This window comes from Melanerpes formicivorus, unplaced genomic scaffold (genome assembly GCF_026170545.1).
Source record: "Melanerpes formicivorus ecotype bairdi unplaced genomic scaffold, bMelFor1.0.p_v2 SCAF_47, whole genome shotgun sequence".
Classification (NCBI taxonomy): domain Eukaryota; kingdom Metazoa; phylum Chordata; class Aves; order Piciformes; family Picidae; genus Melanerpes; species Melanerpes formicivorus.
In genome coordinates, this window is record NW_027142399.1 from 2,164,780 (window position 1) to 2,183,798 (window position 19,019).

The window sequence follows — 19,019 nt, forward strand, 5'->3', positions numbered from 1 at the left end:
GTAGCCTGAAAAACCTCTGGTTTGTGCCCTCTGGTGGCAATTGCATTTTTCGTGTCCTCAGCCTCTGCACTTCCAGACCTAAACGTTTTAGCTGTCACGTTAAGCAAATGACCAGCAAAGAGGTCATTAAATGCCAATCGCTGGTGCTTCACTATGCAGCAAAACGCTGGGCCAAGCAGGGAAAATGCAGAGGTCCCTGCCTCACACAGGGACAGGTTGCAGGGCTTTGCCACTCAGACTGCATATAGTAATTTGGCAGGTGGCATAAAGTGGTTTGAGTTGGAAGGGACCTTAAAGATCATCTAGCTCCAACCTCCCTGCAAGGTAGCCTCCCACCAGCCCAGGTTGCTCAAGGCCTCATCCTACCTAGCCTTGAACACCTTTAGGGAGGAGGCATCCACGAGTTCCCTGGGCATCCTGTTCCAGTGTCTGACCAGCCTGACTCTGAAGAATTTCATCCCAATCTCCAGTCTAAATCTGCCCTCCTCAAGCTTCAATCCATTAGCTCTTGTCCTATCACAACAAGCCCTTGTAAAACAAGTCCCTTCCCAGATCTCCTGTAGCCCCCATCAGGTACTGGAAGTCTCCCTGGAGCCTACTCTTCTCCAGATTGAATAGCCTCAGCTCTCTCAGCCTGTCCCCACAGGGGAGGTCCTCCAGACCTCTGATCATCTTTGTGGCCTCCTCTAGACCTGCTCCAACAGTTTCATGTCCTTGTGCTGGAGAGAATGTGAGCATGCAAGCCCCATGGGGAAAAACAAGCCCCATGGGGAAAAGCAAGCCCCGGGGCTGAGGGAATCAGTCTGGAGAGCATATCCCATAGGTTTCCAAACACAGTCCCAGCTTCATCCCCAGGAGGAAGCAGTAGATGTGACCACAGCCATACAATCCAGCAGCACTGAAATGCTCTTTTTGTTCTGCTCTCTCTTCAGACAAAAAGCACTGGCATCCACAGGTGGAAGAAGCGTTCAAGCAGCATGCGACTGGTTGGTATGAAGTAGTAAATGTTTCAGACACACCAAAAAAAAAGGAATAAAAGGAATCAGTGAATTTCATGTTAAAGATTAAGCCATTAGGGTGTGGGATGTGTTTAAAACAGGGGCATTATCTGAAAAGCACTCTCAAAATGAAGGGTTGTATATAAGCAACCCAGAAACAAGCCTTGTCTGAGGGCTTGTGATCCTGAGTAACAGCAAAAGAAGAGGTGAGAGAAAGAAGCCACTCTGCTCTCCACCCTAGCACCTGAACAGAAAACTGAGAGCTGCCTTTTCAGAGGTGTTGAGCAATTTCTAGTGCTCTCCTCCCTGTGTTTTGTACACTGAAAGGCAGAAGCAGTGACCCAGGTTAGATCTTCAGAGCCTCAGCCTGAAACTAAAACCCAATTTTCTGTATCACTTAGGAGTGGTAATGGGCTGCAAGTGAGACAAGGCACCTCTGCCTGACCTGCTGGAGCTGGTTTGTTCCCTAAAAGGAGAACAAAAAGGGAGTGAGGGCAAGGAAAGTTGATTTTGATGAAAATACAATGTCTTTATCTGCCAATCTAACAGTTCTTTCTCCCCCTCAGGCTGTTCTCCCATGTGGGTGACCCATTCCTTGATGACACCCTGCCCCGGGAGTACGTCCTCTACCTGCGCCCCACCGGTCCCCTGGCTCAGAAGCTCTCTGAGTTCTGGCAGCAGTCAAAGCAGATCTGTGGGAAGAACAAAGCTCACAACATCTTCCCACACATCACCCTCTGCCAGTTCTTTATGGTAAACCAGCGCTCCTCTTTCCGTTGCCTTTATGCATGCATTCATGAGCAGCCCTTGCCAGGCTCAGCCTGGAGACATGACACACTTCATTCAGTGGCTACAGAAGGGGTTGTGCTGGGGGGCTGGGGGGAGGGTGGCTACCACTACTGCTGATGCCTGGGCTTGTTGAGAAGGTTACTGGGCTCTAAGCAGCTTGTTTCCAGGGGAGAGTAGCAGCAGAAAACCAAATTCTCCTAACCTTAAGGAATAGTTAACATGGAAATAGATTGGGAGGAGGGAAGGGGAGGTTAGGAAGGTTACTTGGGGATAGCTGATCCTGATTTGAGGACAAGGGAGGAGCAGATGAGTTCTCAATGTACCTTTTTTGTAGCACCCTGTGCTTTTTCTCACTGCATTACAACAAAGGTAGAGCATTCACACCCACACACCCACACACCCAACCCTCTCCTTTTATACCAAGAGCTAAACAGAGGCATAAGGAATGACTCTCCATCTGAGAAACGCTTCTCCTGTTCCCTTTGGCAGTGTGAGGACAGCAAGGTTGATGCTCTCACTGAAGCTCTGCAGGCCACTGTGATGCGGTGGAAATGCAAGTTCCCTGCCCCTCTGCCTTTGGAGCTCTACACATCCTCAAACTTCATTGGGCTCTTTGTCAAGGAAGAAAGTGCTGAGGTGCTCAAGAAGTTTGCTGCAGACTTTGCTGCAGAGGCTGCTTCTAAAGCAGGTGAGTGACTTCAAAGAGCTCGTGGCTTGGTCAAAGCCTGGGCATTCTGAGAAACCAAAGTTTCCATGGCAGGAAGAAACAAAGCTCAGTAAGTCAATGCTCTTAATTTTTAGAAGTGGCCTGAAGACTGAGAGCCCAAGAGGAACACCTCACGGGGTGCTCTGGGTTTCAGTGCTTACTCAGTTCAAAGATCACCTTACACTTAATCTCATGTGTTATCTCCTTAAAGGGAAGCTGACATTTGGTGGTTCCTTAACCTTTCCGATAGATGCTCTGTCTGCAAGGCTGAGCATTTCCTGCTCTACTCACCACCTCAAGCCACTGCCACAAAACTTTCCTCAGCCACATAAAGGCTGTGTTCATTTTTATTTTTTTTTGCTGCATTTCTGAGATGCAAACAGGGCTCTGTGACAGGACCCCAAGTGCTCTGGCTACCTAGAAGGGAACCTTTTTAAATCCCACTACCAACACATGGCTCCGTCGCCTGGTCCTGCGCTGCTTCCAGATGGGGGAACCCATGAGGAACCAGGGAGGGGAGATAACCAGAACCAGTGGTCTCCACTGTTGAACTGATTCTCTGGGTGTCCTCTGAGTACCTCCAAACTTAAGAGTAAGGACAGCATTAGTGCACTATAATAGCTCCCTGACTAATCCTCCCACTCTGTTGCTGTAGTGCTCAGCCTTGACTAATCACAGCACAACTGGTTTAGTGCTTCATTATCACAGCCTTAGCCTGATCTTTAAGTTCATCAAGATACAGCAAATTCTGAGTCCCTGGGCTGTTTCCATGCTAGACAGTCACCCCATAACAGGCTCACAGGATGTTAGGGGGTGGAAGGGACCTCCAGAGATCGAGTCCAACACCCTGCCAGAGCAGAACCATAGAATCCAGCACAGGTCACACAAGAACGCATCCAGATGGGTCTTGAAAGTCTCCAGAGGAGGAGACTCCACAACCCCTCTGGGGAGCCTGTTCCAGCACTCCGTGACCCTCACAGTGAAGTTGTTCCTCCTCACGTTGAGGGGAACCACTCAGGACAGCTGCAAGTCTCTGCCCCTGGTTGAGAGCAAGGTTCATCACACCTCTGAAGTGCAGTACTTCCACCTGACAGCAACCTACAACTTTTCTTGATCCAGAAGTGGGAGGGAACAGCTGCCTCCTTTACAAATGCACATTTGGGAAGGCAGCAATAGGCAGAGAGAGGGACTTCCCAAAGCCTTTTCAGATACTGGCCTACAAAATTTGTTCCACTTGAGCTATCTATCTTGTGAAGTTCAGCTCCCAGCTCCCGCCCGGAGGCGACAGACACTCTTACAACTTTGAGAAGCTGCTCAAATCCACAGTCACTTGCTGTTAGCTGACATCTTCTCATTGCAGATGTTCATGTGGAGCCCCACAAGAAGCAGCTCCACGTGACGCTGGCCTATCACTTCCAGACCAGCCACCTGCCCACGCTGGAGAAGTTAGCACAGAACATTGATGTCAAGCTGGGCTGCGACTGGGTCGCTGCCATATTCTCCCGGGACATACGCTTCGTGAACCACGAGGTAAAGCTTTGGAGCTTCTTCCAGGCCAAAGATTGGGGTTAAAACAAAGAAAGAAACTAAAATAAAAGAGGACTTAGCAGAGCTGTAGGCTGTTTGAGCTGCATTTGCAGCTCAAGAGCGTTCAGATGATGAACGAGAGCTGTATGGGTACACAGCGCAGACTATGCAGGCAGTAAGGAATTTGCCTCAGGTCCCACGAGGACACCCAGGATATAGATGTCCCACACCCCACCAGTCATCTTAACCAACATCCACCCTGCCTGTTTTGTGCTTTTTCACTCCTACTGTCTAGACTTGCTGTTTCCCCCCCACACACCTCGTTTCTTGCTTCTTGTGGGAACAATGTCCTGCTGGTTTAATTAATTCTAACAATGACTCTCCTGTTAGCTCAGCATAAGCTGGTCTGACCTCTCAAGAACCAGGCCAGTACCTTAGCCTGACTGCTACCCATTTCTTCTGTACAGACTTGAGATGGTTATTAATCACAGAATTTAGTTAAACTTCATGTTATTTCATGCATTTCCCCTCCTGGCCTGTGTACTTCCATTACTCACATGGATCCCATAACTGCCACATCTGCAGGTCTTGACAGATTTTTCTTAATAATGTTGTTTTCCAGCACAACATACAGCAAAAGAAAAAGATATTATTTCAATTTTGTAGATTGGGATCTTGGGTGTAGGGAAACCACATGTGAGATTCAGCTCACCTCCCTCTAAATATCCCCAAGTTAAAAACCTCTGAGTCTGAGCTGGTCTGAGGAGAAATGGGCACCTCCAGAAAGTGACTCATCTGACCCATCTAAGAGCTCTACTTTCTACATCCACAAGGTGCCTGCTCAGGCTTAAGAAGCTAACTAGACCCCTAAGGTTGGGGTGATTAACCCCACCAAAGTGCATTGCTCAGAATCAGACACAAAACCTGTGGTGAAGTGGGAAAGAAGTTCTTTTAGTCCAGCACGTAATACACCACAGAATAAAGAGGTGCCACAGTTTCTGGAGAGCTAAGTCTCTCCTGCATAATGCTCTGACCCAGCCCAGGCCATGCTTCCCATGCATGACAGCCTCTTTCCCTATCCACAGAGTCTTGTTCTTTAGAAGCTGCAAGCAGTCCACACTCTCACTGAGTGCAAAGGGAGCTGCTGCTGGAAACCAGCTCACATCTTTGCATATCTAACTTCAGGCAGCCATGTGTGAAAGTGTTGGTATCAGGTGATGGTGACTAGTTTCCATCTTCCTTTGAAGAGACCAGAAGCAGTCTAGGAGGATTAGTGAACAAATGGGCTGACACCATCAGGAGATCAGAGCTGCTCAGCAGATTATGGTTTTATTTTGCACAGTGCCATTGCAGAAGCTAGGCTTGGCCAGGGACAATGTCCTGTTTGTTCTCCTTTTAAATGGGGAGCTGCTGTAGCCATTGCCAAGGAAAGTTACTGACAGACTTCTAGTGCATGTGGATTCCTCATGCTCCACTGAAGATTACAGAGCTCTTCTCACTGTTCTTTCCCCTATCCTTTAACTTAATCTTGTCCATGTTAGGAAAGACAAAGAAAATAATGTGGCCACATCCCAGCAGCTCTCATCAGCTGTGTTTCTTCCTGGGCATCCTCAGGAACAGTTTGGAGAGCAGTTATGTCACAGAGTCAAACCTCTTAGCCCCTCAGCTGTCTCTGCCTTGTCTCCAAAGGCAATAGCAACAAGGACAACTCCTCTTTCAGATCAAGCAGCAATAGGTAAACCAAAATGCTCACTGACCACTAGAGCTGTGTAAATACCACATCCCAGGAAGAATTTGGTTCCATATTAACAGGGCTTTTAAGATTTAAGCAGGTGGTTTTGCTCACTAAAAATCATCCCTCTTTCCCCTCCTGGTTGTGAAAGAATCAAAGAGGGAAGGAGCAGTAAATAGTTAGAAAACCTTTCCAACAGCAGAGTGGGAAGTGGCAGGAATTCCCCCAAGGTAAAGCTTCCCTGGATAAAGCACAAGGTGCTGCATTACACGGAGAGGTGTTCACACCTTGCTAAAGTCAAAGGTGTAGTATGGGAGTGCTCCTGCCTCACTCTGCTAGAAGTTCCCTTCCATTAACAAACCTTTCATTCATTTGTGTTTCTGTTTCTCCCCCAGACTCTGCAAGTGATCTATCCTTACACCCCCCAGAATGATGATGAACTGGAGCTGGTCCCAGGGGATTTTATTTTCATGTCCCCAGTGGAACAAACCAGTACAAGTGAGGGCTGGATTTATGGCATTTCCCTTGCAACTGGCTGCTCTGGGCTACTGCCTGAAAATTACATCACGAAGGCGGATGAATGTGGGACCTGGGTGTTTCATGGGTAGGTAAAGCTGCTCAGGCCAGCTTCCATTGCTGTAAAAAGAGGGCTCAGCAGCTGTGATTTCACTTGGGTAAGTGAAGAATTTCCCAGGGGCTGCTGAGAAGGTTGCTTGGGCAGGGAATATACTGGCATGCAAAGTCCCCTCTCCTGAGCAAAGGGAGAGCAGATGCTGTCCCCGGTGCCTGGGATTAGAGGACGATGTGATTTGCTCAGCTAAGATGTTACAGCAACTATTACTCACAGAGTTGCTGCTGCTGGTTAACAGAGCAGATGGCTGCTGTAGAGCCACTGCTGTGCAGACACCTCTGTGATGGGACTGGGATCAGAAAGGTTTAAATTTGAGCATTAATTTGGGAAGCAAGATCCTTTGTGTATAATACCCTGGGGAAAAGGACTTGGGATAAGCAATGTTTCTTAAGATACTTAGCAGGATTTTCAGCAGCAGTTAGTTGCCTGCCTGCATTGGCTTCAAGGAGAATGCAGATCTCATCTTCTGAATAAGGTTATGCCTTATGCCTCTTGATTTTGATGAGTTTGTTAAACAGCAGTGAAAACCTAGTGCTTGAGGGGTGAGTCTGGGCACTAATGCAGGGCTGTGTTCACCTCTAAACACCCAAATACCTTTGACAAATCGTAGGGAATAGTTGGTATGCAAGAGCAGAAGGTGACAAGGAGAGGGGACACATTCCTGTCTGCTGCCCCTCTCCTAAGCACTGTTGCAAGTACAAAAGTTTGGTTACAGTCACACCAGTGAGCAGGTTGGTTACAAAGGGAAGGGATGGAAACACAGAACAAAATACAGACAGGTACTGTTTCAGATTTCAGTGGGAAAGCATGACCTGTGCAGGGAGAGTCTAGGCAGAAAGGGAAAGCATTCAGTAACCCATGTCAGCACAGGCCAGCCAGCAGAACTGACCTAACCCAGCACTCGAATAGAAACTGATCCAACTGCTCCTCAAATCAAAGGAAATGCAGGAAACAAAAAGAGCAGAAAGGGCAGCAGGCTTCTTCTTTGCCTGGGACTTTTCTGGCTTAATACATGCAGCATGGTGAGTGACAGATGGAGAGCAGAGCAATCATAGCTTGCAGGCTGGCTTCCAGATGTGACTGCCACCAGCCAGTGCCTTTCTGTAAGGCAGCCCTGGCTTAGCCCCGAGTCCTCCCCAACCCAGAAGTCTGTCAGGCAGGGACTAGCCTAGCAAGAGATCACTCTTTTACCCCTCTTGTCACAACCATCTTTTCTTGTCTTGCCTGCTCTCTAAGAAATGAACACAACTAATAAAAAGGGCTCTCATCTGTATATTTGGCAAAGAGAGCAAACCTGTCTCCACTGAGCCTGTCACCATTGAACTCCAGCTCATCTTTCATTACCAGGGAAGAAAAGATCTCCAGTAGCCAGGGCTCAAAGAAATGAAAATCAAGACACATGGTCAAAGTCAATCAGAGTGTTTGTATGAAGGCAGGACTTAATCCAGACTCTCCTCCACTCTGTAATCCAGCAAGACCATCCTTACTTCCCCTAAAACTGCTCAGCCAAAATGCTCTCAAGCCCACATCCACTGCAGCAGCCTGGTTTTTCTTACAGTGCCTGGAAGAGTTCTGAGGCCTAGGGAGCAGCATGGGAAGGAGTTACTATTGCAGCAGCAGCAGCTATAAGGAAAGCCAAATGTTTTGTAACTCCAGCACCTCTGCCTCCAGACAAGCAAAGAAAGGAAATGCCCCTTCCCTGATTACCACTAAAGACTATAAATCATGAATTGGAGCTTGCAAGCCAGAGCATTTATCAAACAAGGTTGTCACATAGCCGGAAACAGCCTCATTTTGCACAAGGGCTTCCCTCAGGGAATATTGCACTACAGAAAGTCAGAACTGCACAGCAAGCTAAGCACCACTGCTGCCTAGGTCACAGTATTCACAGTAGGATCATTGTGGTAAGAGAACAGCACACAGATGCCTTCATTTCATGGACACGAGAGTAAGCACAGCAGTACTCACCAGGACTGCAGGAGAGCTGTCAAGGGGCAGGAGACAGGACCCAGCTCATTGTGCTGGGACTGAGGCTGCAGTTGGCCAACGATGCTGTGATCCTAGGGCTTGGTTTGTGCTGCCTTCATGTAGACACCCTGCAGAGGATGAAAAAGAAAGGAGAAACTGCCATGAAGCTCTCCTTCCTCATTACAAAAGAGTGCATTCTTCAAGTGAAAAATCCTGTGTTACTGAGTCAGGAAAACACAGCTCAGGCTGGGCTGCAGCACCCTGGCTGTGCCACACGTGAGATATGACAGGCAAAATACTGTTCTATATTTAATGCAGCAAAATTGGATACCTAGATCCTGCTCATTGCATCTCAAAAAGGTTTCTCTGTCGCACAGCTCAGGCAGAAGCTGAGCTTTGCAGGGCATGGGGTTTTATGGCTCATTTCTCAGTGCCCCAAGAGCTCTGCCTGGCACACAGAACTTTGTGTGTACAAACATACTACACAAAGATGTCCCTGCAGACCAACAGGCTGCCACTCTAGGAAGACAAGCTTAAGGCTTTGCTTTTGAGGCAGATTTATAGCCCATGAAACAAGGCTGGGCCTTGAGAGACTCCAGGTCTGAATCTTGTGCCTGCCTAATAAAACCAGGAGCGGTGTCACTCCTATCCTGCAGAGCAAGTCACACAGGATAAGGGACCAACATCAGGACCAACAGTGTGGTGCTTTTTCCTTCTTGAAGCAGATGCAGATCATATGATTTCAGTTCTCCACAAAAATGCAGATGACCTATTTTTTATTCCATTGGTAGAGAAACTTGGTGTTCTTGTAACAGCGATGAAACACCCCTCTGAGATTTTATCCTAACTAGGCACTAGTCAGAAGCAACTTCTGACAAATGTAAGGCACTGAAAAGCGCAGGCGTTGGCAGCTCTTTCTTCCAAAGTGAGTGACCACATGCACTATCTGATAACTGATTTTTGGTAGTGACTAAGCAAACATAACCCAAACAGTGGCACTGAATCACCCAAGCATCAGTGCTGGGCCCTGTGCTCTTTAACATCTTTATTGATGATCTGGATGAGGGCATTGAGTCCATCATCAGTAAATTTGCTGACGACACCAAGCTGGGGACAGGAGTTGATCTGCTGGAGGGTAGAGAGGCTCTGCAGAGAGACCTGGACAGGCTGGACAGATGGGCAGAATCCAACGGCATGAGATTGAACACATCCAAGTGCCAGGTTCTGCACATTGGCCACAACAACCCCATGCAGTGCTACAGGCTGGGGTCAGAGGGGCTGGAGAGCAGCCAGGCAGAGAGGGACCTGAGGGTGCTGGTTGATGGTAGGCTGAACATGAGCCTGCAGTGTGCCCAGGCAGCCAAGAGGGCCAATGGCATCCTGGCCTGCATCAAGAACAGTGTGGCCAGCAGGAGCAGGGAGGTCATTCTGCCCCTGTACACTGCACTGGTTAGGCCACACCTCGAGTCCTGTGTCCAGTTCTGGGCCCCTCAGTTTAGGAAGGAGGTTGACTTGCTGGAACGAGTCCAGAGAAGAGCAACAAAGTTGGTGAGGGGTTTGGAACACAGCCCTGTGAGGAGAGGCTGAGGGAGCTGGGGCTGCTTAGCCTGGAGAAGAGGAGACTCAGGGGTGACCTTATTGCTCTCTACAACTACCTGAAAGGAGGTTGTAGACAGGCTGATGATGGTCTCTTCTCCCAGGCAGCCAGTACCAGAACAAGAGGACACAGTCTCAGGCTGCACCAGGGGAGGTTCAGGTTGGATGTTAGGAAGAAGTTCTATACAGAGAGAGTGATTGCCCATTGGAATGGGTTGCCTGGGGAGGTGGTGGAGTCGCCGTCATTGAAGGTGTTCAGGAGGAGACTTGCTGGGGTGCTTGGTGCCATGGGTTAGCTGTTTGGGTGGGTTGGATTGGTTGATGGGTTGGACACGATGATCTTGAAGGTCTCTTCCAACCTGGTTTGGTTTATTCTAATAAAGGTTTATTCTACCAGAGTCACTGCAGCTTCTGTAATTGCCTGTCAGGAGTTTACTCCTGAGGGTCTAGGTCAAAGTCATTGAAAGTGTGGACACGAGAGCTTTATTCAGAGGGAGAATGGGATCTATCCTAGCCCTTTGGCTGCACTTAAGAGGAAACACTGGTGAGAATAAATCCCCACTGTAGATGGCAGTTGGAATAGACAGAACTGAACAATGCAGAGACAACAACCCAGACTGAGCCTGCCATGTCCCCAACAGTGGCTGCAAGCTATTTTGTGTGCAGGACTGTGCCCCAGCTTTCTGCTGAAGCAAGAGCTTATGCTACAAAGGTGAGTGAAAACTCCCTGCAGCAATTAGTTTCCAAACTTTGGTCCACAAGACCATGTAAGCAATTTGCAGCTGGTCCCCAGATGATGTCAGTGAGCATCCTGGGGCTGTGAGGAAGGTCTTGGCATTTTTCCTGTGTGGCCTGGTAGAGGTGATCCTGCTTTGGCAGGGGGGCTGGACTAGATGATCTCTTTCCAGCCCCTGACATTCTGTGATTTTCCATGAGAAATGGCTGACAGAGCCTTGTGAACCAAAGTTTGGGAACTGTGATTCTATCAAACTGTTTCCAAGGAGACAGAAAGTCTGTTGAAATGAGGTTTGTCTCTTCAGGTGTGTACCTCACCCAGCAAGGTGCTCCCTAGGCAGCACTAAAATGCAAATGAAGAAGTAATAACATGACAAGAGTAATTATCATCAGTTCCTTATTGCAGCCTGAGCAGAAGTCGTCCAAAGCCTTCCCAAAGCCAACATCTTTCTATTTTTGGCAGGTCCTACTCAATTCTGAATACTACATCCTCCCCATCCCTTCAAGCCTTCACTGATGGAGCTCTGGAAAGAAGACAGCAGGAAGACCAAGGACCTGGTGATGCAGGGCCACTCACTATCATCTGCCAGAACGTGCAGGTAGGGCCACACACACACATCAACCACACACAGCTCTAGTGGCAAGATTCCAGCAGCAGAGTTTTCCCTGCCAGCTTGCCCTCTGGTGTCCTTTCACTGCCTGCAGCACAGGTTACAAGTTAAAGTTCTCTACAAGCTTCTCAATGACACAAATAACTACAGGCACAGAAGACATGACTTGAAGCTTGAGGAGGGGAGACTGAGACTGGAGAGTAGGAAGAAATTCTTGACAGTGAGGGTGGGGAGACATTGGAACAGGTTGCCCAGGGAGGTTGTGGATGTCCCCTCCTTGGAGGTGTTCAAGGCCAGGTTGGATGAGGTCTTGAGCAACCTGGGCTGGTGGGAGGTGTCCTTGCAGGCTAGATGACCTTTAAGGTCCCTTCCAATCCAATCCAATCCAATCCAAGCCAAGTCAAGCCAAGCCATTCTATGAATCTATGACATTGCTGCCCTCAATCCTGCTCTTAGCATGGTGCAGCAGTGCCCCATCCTCTGCTCACTCCAATCCAATCCAAGCCAATCCAAGCCATTCTATGAATCTATGACACTGCTGCCCTCAATCCTGCTCTTAGCATGGTGCAGCAGTGCCCCATCCTCTGCTCACTCCAATCCAATCCAATCCAAGCCATTCTATGAATCTATGACACTGCTGCCCTCAATCCTGCTCTTAGCATGGTGCAACAGGGCCCCATCCTCTGCTCACTCCAATCCAATCCAATGCAATCCAATCCAATCCAAGCCATTCTATGAATCTATGACACTGCTGCCCTCAATCCTGCTCTTAGCATGGTGCAACAGGGCCCCATCCTCTGCTCACTCCAATCCAATCCAATCCAAGCCATTCTATGAATCTATGACACTGCTGCCCTCAATCCTGCTCTTAGCATGGTGCAGCAGGGCCCCATCCTCTGCTCACTCCAATCCAATCCAATCCAAGCCATTCTATGAATCTATGACACTGCTGCCCTCAATCCTGCTCTTAGCATGGTGCAACAGGGCCCCATCCTCTGCTCACTCCAATCCAATCCAATCCAAGCCATTCTATGAATCTATGACACTGCTGCCCTCAATCCTGCTCTTAGCATGGTGCAGCAGGGCCCCATCCTCTGCTCACTCCAATCCAATCCAATCCAATCCAAGCCATTCTATGAATCTATGACACTGCTGCCCTCAATCCTGCTCTTAGCGTGGTGCAGCAGGGCCCCATCCTCTGCTCACTCCAATCCAATCCAATCCAATCCAATCCAATCCAAGCCATTCTATGAATCTATGACACTGCTGCCCTCAATCCTGCTCTTAGCATGGTGCAGCAGGGCCCCATCCTCTGCTCACTTTAAGCAGCTTTATACCAGCATAAATTTACCAACTTCAGAAGAGTTTCCTGTACTCACATCTGGATGAAGCAGGAGGTCCTGACTCCAGTTAGTAAATCAGACCTCAGCAGAACCCTTGCACTTTGATGGAGGTCAAATATCCTGTCATTTTTCTTCCAGCCCCTGAGAATAACCAGCCAGCCAGGGCCTCAGAAACGCTGCCTGTTTGTCTGCAGACACGGGGAGAGGATGGATGTCGTGTTTGGGAAGTACTGGTTGTCACAGTGTTTTGATGCCAAAGGTGAGCCAGCTCCCTCAGGGCTCTTGGCCTCTAGTTTTAGATGAGGGAAGGAGAGTGGTGACTGCCTAGGGCAAAGCTTAGATGGGAGCTGTGATCTCCTAACACAAAAGTGCTGCCTTGAGCAGCAACGTGTGGCAGAGCAGGGCTGCAGTCAGAAGCAGAAACACGAGCCAGGGAGTGAATGCATCTGCTAATATTTAGGAAGCTGTTGCAGGAAAGATTACATTAAAGTAAGGTTGCCAAAGGGCATTTTTATTGGAAATGAAGCTATGATGTTGCTGGTCAGTGTCCAGTGCAAACATTTATTACCATCAGGAGAATTTTTGCAAGTCCAGAATAGGGCCACAAAGATGATCCAAGGGCTGAAGCACCTCTGCTATGAGGACAGGCTGAGGAAGCTGGGGGTGTTCAGCCTGGAGAAGAGAAGACTCTAGAGGGACCTTGGAGCTGCCTTCCAGCACCTGAAGGGGCTACAGGAGAGCTGGGGAGGGACTTTTCATAGAGGTGCCTAGAGACAGGACAAGAGGGAATGGTTTGAAGCTGAGGGAGAGCAGGGTTACACTGGAACTTAGGAAGCAGTTCTTCAGTACAAAGGTGGTGAGACTCTGGAATAGGTTGTAGATGTTCCCTCCCTGGAGGTCCTCAAGGCCAGGCTGGATGATGCCTTGAGCAGCCAAATCAAGTCAAGAGGTGTCCCTGCCCATGGCAGGGGGGTTGGAACTAGATAAGGTTTAAGACCCCTTGCAAGGTAGACCATTCTGTGATTCTCTGGAGCAGGTGTGCTGCTGCCTGGCTCTCTCTGATGCAGTGATTCTGCTCCCACAGGGAGGTACATGCGCAGTAACCTGAATATGCCTCACAGCTTACCTCAGAGGAGCGGCGGCTTCAGGGACTATGAGAAAGATGCTCCAATCACCGTGCTGGGCTGCACACAGGCAAGGCTGGTTGGTAAGTAATCTTCCTCAGGCAAGAACTTGCCCAGGAAGCTTTGGTATCTCCCTCCCACACACCCAGCCAGAGAAAGAAAAAGTGCAAATGCCTTGAACTAAGAGGATTTAGATGTTTCAGGAGCCTTTGCCAAGTCTCTTCTCCTTCCCCAGCAAGCTCCTTCTTTCAAAAGGAAGCTGCAGTGAGGTGGGGGTTGGTCTCTTCTCCCTTAATAACATGTGACTGAATGAGAGGAAATGGCCTGAAATTGTGCCACAGGATGGTTAGGTTGGGTATTAGGAAAAATAATCTTGACTCAAAGCATGGTCAGGGATTGGAACAGGCTGCCAAGGGAGGTGGTGGAGTCACCATCCCAGGAGGTGTTGAAGAGAAGTGTGGCCATGGCAGTCTGGGACATGGTAGTGCTAGATTGATGGTGGGACTCAATGATCTTAGAGGTCTTTTCCCACCAAAACCATTCTATGACTCTGTGATTCAAAGGCAACTTTGTCTCCTTCAGCTGCTGCAGCTGAAGAAGAGGCAAAGCAGATAATCTAGGACACAGAACGAAATCAGAGCCATCAGCAGTGTGGCTGCAGAGCATTTCCTACCTCCCAGATTTACATCTGCACCACTGGAAGATGCTGTTATCCCCAGTGCTGGTGAGAAATGCAGCAGTGTGACAGTGACCTCATGCAGAATCTGCTTTCTTCTGTGACTTTGGTGTAGCAAGGTGCAGGCTCAGATTTCAGATTGTCAATCTGCTTTTACCAGCCTGCCTTCTTTACATTGATGTGGCAAAACCAGAGTCCAAATCCACACCCCCATCCTCATCTCTGCCTTCTGAGCCTGGTAGTACACAGACAGAAAATTGTTAGTCAGAGAGCATTTGATTAGGGGAGCCTTAAAGACACGAGCTTCAGAGATCAGCACTTAGCATCTTCTCAGATGCAAATCCTTCAGAGCACTTGGTGTTGGTCACACTCAAACTGGGGCAGCTAAAATTATACTTGCATTTGAAACAAACAGAAATGGCTGTGCAGCAGCAGCAGGGCTGCTCAGACTCCCAGCCACGTGGCTTCAGGGGCCCGCAGGATGCACAGAACAGAAGGTGAATCTGGGAGCAGTCACAGCACACTTTGCTGAGATCATTAAATGGGTCTGAGTAGGCAGCTGCCTACGTGACCCAGGAGCCATCAACCTGCCAGGCTGGCTGTGGCACGCTGGCCATCTGCAGGCAACTGCTGCCCACTGCTGCTGCAGCACAGCCTCGACCTTGAGGTTGCCTGGAGCCATAATTCCTCCGGTGACCAAAGCAAACGAGGAGGGCTGTAAGATGTGTGGCTCCTCCTAAACGGTCCCACTTCTCTCCAGAGATTTATAGAGCAGTTTGACATAGTTACAGCCATCGTTAAACACATGAAGTTAAGGTTAATAACCCCCTTCTTGCTCCCACTTCTTTGTCCTGCCTCTTCACAGATCACTCTGCCCTGCTGCAAGTCTGTGCAGTGCTGAGCAGATTCCTTTTCTCATTTGGCTCCCTTAGGCACTGCAAGAATATTAACAACCTTAATGGTGGAGTTGATTCTTATCTCATTTCCAGCGATCTCCCACCTGTGTGATGAGATGGTAATTTATACTTGTGGAGAATTGAGCATTAATGCATTAAGTTGAACTCCAGTCAAGTTGAATCGTTCTGATTTACAGCTTAGAAATGAACCCAAATCAAATTCAAGCTCTCTACAGTTTTCCTTTGCTCTCTGGTTAAATCTAAGAGCAGCAGAAAGGGAGCCAAAGCTGCTGCCATTTCTCTGCATGTGGAGCAACAGATGCAGAAAAACCTCTCCTGGGTAAACAGCTTTGCACAGCACAGCACCCAGCACGCTGCTGAAATCAATCTGATGGGTACACATCTTTCCCCAAACACCAGCAGTGCTCCTGGGAAGCTGCTTCAGCACCTGGCTGGGTGGCAGGTACCCTGCATGCTGCTATTGGTGTTAGTGTCTGGTTTTATTCATGGGTGTTGAAACTTGCTTGCAGGTGAAGCCTTGCTAGAAACAAATACCATTGTAGACTACATCTACAGCTCCCCATCCCTGCGGTGTGTACAGACAGCACACAACATCCTGAAAGGTAAGAACTTGCACTTGCAGCCCAGAAAGCCAACTGCACTTGCAGCCCAGAAAGCCAACTGCACTTGCAGCCCAGAAAAGCCAAGCACATCCTGGGCTGCATCAGGAGAAGTGTGGCCAGCAGGTTGAGGGAGGTGATTCTCCCCCTTCCTCTGTTCTAGTGAGACCCCACTTGGAGTACTGTGTGCAGTTCTGGAGCCCCTAGTACAGGAAGGATCTGGAGGTGCTGGAAGGTGTCCAGAGAAAGGCCACAAGGATGATCAGAGGGCTGGAGCTGCTCTCCTATGAGGACAGACTGAGGGAGTTGGGGTTGTTCAGTCTAGAGAGGAGAAGGCTCTGAGGAGACCTAATTGTGGCCTCCCAGTATCTGAAGGGGACCTACAAGAAAGCTGGGGAGGGACTTTTGAGGGTGTCAGGGAGTGACAGGATTGGGGGGGATGGAACAAAACTAGATATGGGTAGATTCAGATTGGATGTTAGGAAGAAGTTCTTCCCCAGGAGGGTGGTGAGAGACTGGCACAGGTTGCCCAGGGAGGTGGTGGAAGCCTCATCCCTGGAGGCTTTGAAGGTCAGGCTGGATGTGGCTCTGAGCAGCCTGATCCAATGTGAGGTGTCCCTGGCCATGGCAGGGAGATTGGAAGTAGATGATCCTTGAGGTCCCTAACAATTCCATGATCCTATAACCCAACAAGTAGGAAAGGCTGAGTTCTCCTCACATTCTGGGAAAAACACCAGATAAAAGGACCCCTGGCATGGGAGACTCAAGCAAATGATACCTCAGGCTGAGGATTATTTCCATGGGAATATACTTTACCTGAGCACAGCACTGCCTGGAAGGAGCCCTTTTCTAATTGCATGGTGTGAAAAGTGCTTAGGCAAACAGCATGCTGGGCCTACCACCACCAGCTGCTGGTCAGGGTGGGATTTATTGCTCGCCCCCCCTGCAGAAGCCAGAAGAGCATTTGGGATGGGTGAACACATCCAGCTCAGCATGCCCTGTGCCCTTGCCTGCTTGTGCTCCTGCAGCTGCTCCTTGCTGCATGCTCCCACAGCAATTGCTGCCATCAGTAAGAATAATTTACTGCAGGCACTGGGAAGGGAAGTAGTGAAAGAGGCACGAGATGCCCTGGCTTTGGAAACAGCCAAAAATCCAGCTCCAAAACAGTCAGTATATTGCACACAGCTGCTGGCCAAGGGATTTACATTCCCTGGCATATGATATGCCTTGGACCTATATTAAATACTTTCACCTTTCATACCTGCTGTTAATCAGCTGACTACTCAGAGAGAGGGAAAAAGAAAAGATCATTTCCATTCAGACTGAAGTATTAAAGCTGCAAAGTCTTGCTGCCTCCCTCCCCAGCTACTTCCACTGATACCTGCTCTCCTTTCTCCCTTTCCCAGGGATGCAGCAAGAGAACAACCTGAAAATTCGAGTAGAGCCAGGCTTGTTTGAATGGACCAAGTGGGTCTCTGGGAACACACTACCTGCCTGGATACCCCCTGTGGATTTAGCTGCAGCTACTCTAAGCGTTGATACAACCTACAGGTAGCAGCAAGGCGGGGGTGAGAGGGTCTTGCATTGCTTTTTGGCTTTGTTTCTGAAGAGTAGCACTTGGCTGAATCTTGAAGCAGCGACTGAAAGAGCTGCTGAGGCTCTCAGAATAAACTTGGAAGAGGTTGGAGGCTTCTGTGTTGAACATGACCTGAGAATGGCTTATTATAAACCAGATATCCCAGGTCACTGGCAAGGTCCAGCTATATTGCTGATCATGGAGGCCCTCTTTCCATTACACCTTCCACCCTCTGCATGTTTCAGGTGTCCAGGAAACCCTCAACATACTTTTGCTTTAATCCCTTTACTAAAGCTTAGGAGTTTGGGCTCAGCTAACAGAACTAATTTTGCTGACCCAGTTCCCTGACCACCATACCCACAGGCTGAACTGCACCATGGGCTCATTCCCACCTGCCCTTCCCCAGAGGAAAAAGAGCTTGTCTGTCTCTCATTATTACCATGGTGGTGGAACTTCAGTTTTGCATCACCCTGGGGAACCTGTCTACATCTGTCAGGCATTTAGAGTCCTGGGACAGCAACATTCAGAAGTTTTCTATCAAAGAGCTCATCACTTCTTAGTAGACAAAAAAAAATAGCAGGTTTTTTTTCCTCAGGTTTCCATGGTAGTCAACAAAAACCCCAAACAAACAAACAAAAAACCCAACCCCAGCTGCTGAAAGCCAACAAACTAAACATCTGGGGAAAAAGCATTTGAATGGCAAATGGCTAAGCACCACTGATCTTTCCTCAGGCTTTGCAGAAAGGGAAGCACAAAGAGAATTTGCTCAGCTTGCAGGGGCCCTGACAGCTGCTCCAGAAGCACAGAGCTGACCTTCCCAATGCTTGGCCTTTCTGCCAACCACCCCCCCCATCTGCACAGTTCAGCCCTGGTGCCTGGTTTGGCTCCACGTCATGACCTCACGCCCTTGCTGCCAGCCTCTGCTGCTTTCCTTTTATCCAGCCATATGTCCATACCTCTGTCTCCCCAATATCATTGCCAACAAGCTCCACAGGGCTGCTGGGAGCAACCTGCAGCCTGAGGCTGGAGAGAAACTCAAGACTCTTCTGACTCCCTAGCGCAGCAGCACAGCAGTTGATGCCCTCCAGCCTAACACACAGATGCCTTTTACTGTAAGCTGCAGAGAGAGAGGCTAAATAAAACCCAGCAGAAACAGTCATGTGGCAAAGAACAGTCAAGATGATCTGTTCAGGCTTCCTACTCTCCCAACTTGTGATTCACTTCTACAAGCCAGACCCAAAAGAGCTCCCACAAAGAAGGAAACTCCAGGCAAGTCACACAGTTCAGTCCTCCACTGCACCTCACTGCTGAGCTCTGCAGTCTTGCAGCACTTTCTGCCTCAGTGTGAGCTGTGAAATGTCAGATGAACAGCAAACATTTAGAATAGACACACAGCACATCTCCACCTACGTGGGGCTTGCTGACAAATATTTTGTGGCTGGCCTTTTGTGGTTTAGGGGATCACCAGAAACACTTGTGCTGCCTGGTGTC

At 48.9% G+C, this 19,019-nt stretch overlaps 1 protein-coding gene across 4 annotated transcripts in view; it reads left to right on the forward strand.

The window, feature by feature from the left end:
• The window catches only part of UBASH3B (ubiquitin associated and SH3 domain containing B), a 278,462-nt gene that overhangs the window by 57,613 nt on the left and 201,830 nt on the right, over nucleotides 1–19,019 (forward strand). For 3 of the 4 annotated variants that reach the window (XR_010989934.1, XR_010989933.1, XM_068159991.1), the window contains exons 2-11: nucleotides 933–986; nucleotides 1,565–1,751; nucleotides 2,277–2,475; nucleotides 3,854–4,023; nucleotides 6,148–6,356; nucleotides 11,146–11,281; nucleotides 12,775–12,895; nucleotides 13,721–13,843; nucleotides 15,863–15,955; nucleotides 17,359–17,503. Coding sequence is in view for 2 of the 4 variants with exons in the window: in XM_068159991.1 (XP_068016092.1) it covers nucleotides 933–986; nucleotides 1,565–1,751; nucleotides 2,277–2,475; nucleotides 3,854–4,023; nucleotides 6,148–6,356; nucleotides 11,146–11,281; nucleotides 12,775–12,895; nucleotides 13,721–13,843; nucleotides 15,863–15,955; nucleotides 17,359–17,503 (1,437 nt within the window). In the remaining 2 variants the exon portion in view is untranslated. Of the gene's footprint in view, nucleotides 1–932; nucleotides 991–1,564; nucleotides 1,752–2,276; nucleotides 2,476–3,853; nucleotides 4,024–6,147; nucleotides 6,357–11,145; nucleotides 11,282–12,774; nucleotides 12,896–13,720; nucleotides 13,844–15,862; nucleotides 15,956–17,358; nucleotides 17,504–19,019 lie in introns of all 4 variants that reach the window. The other variant, XM_068159992.1, reaches the window with a different exon arrangement.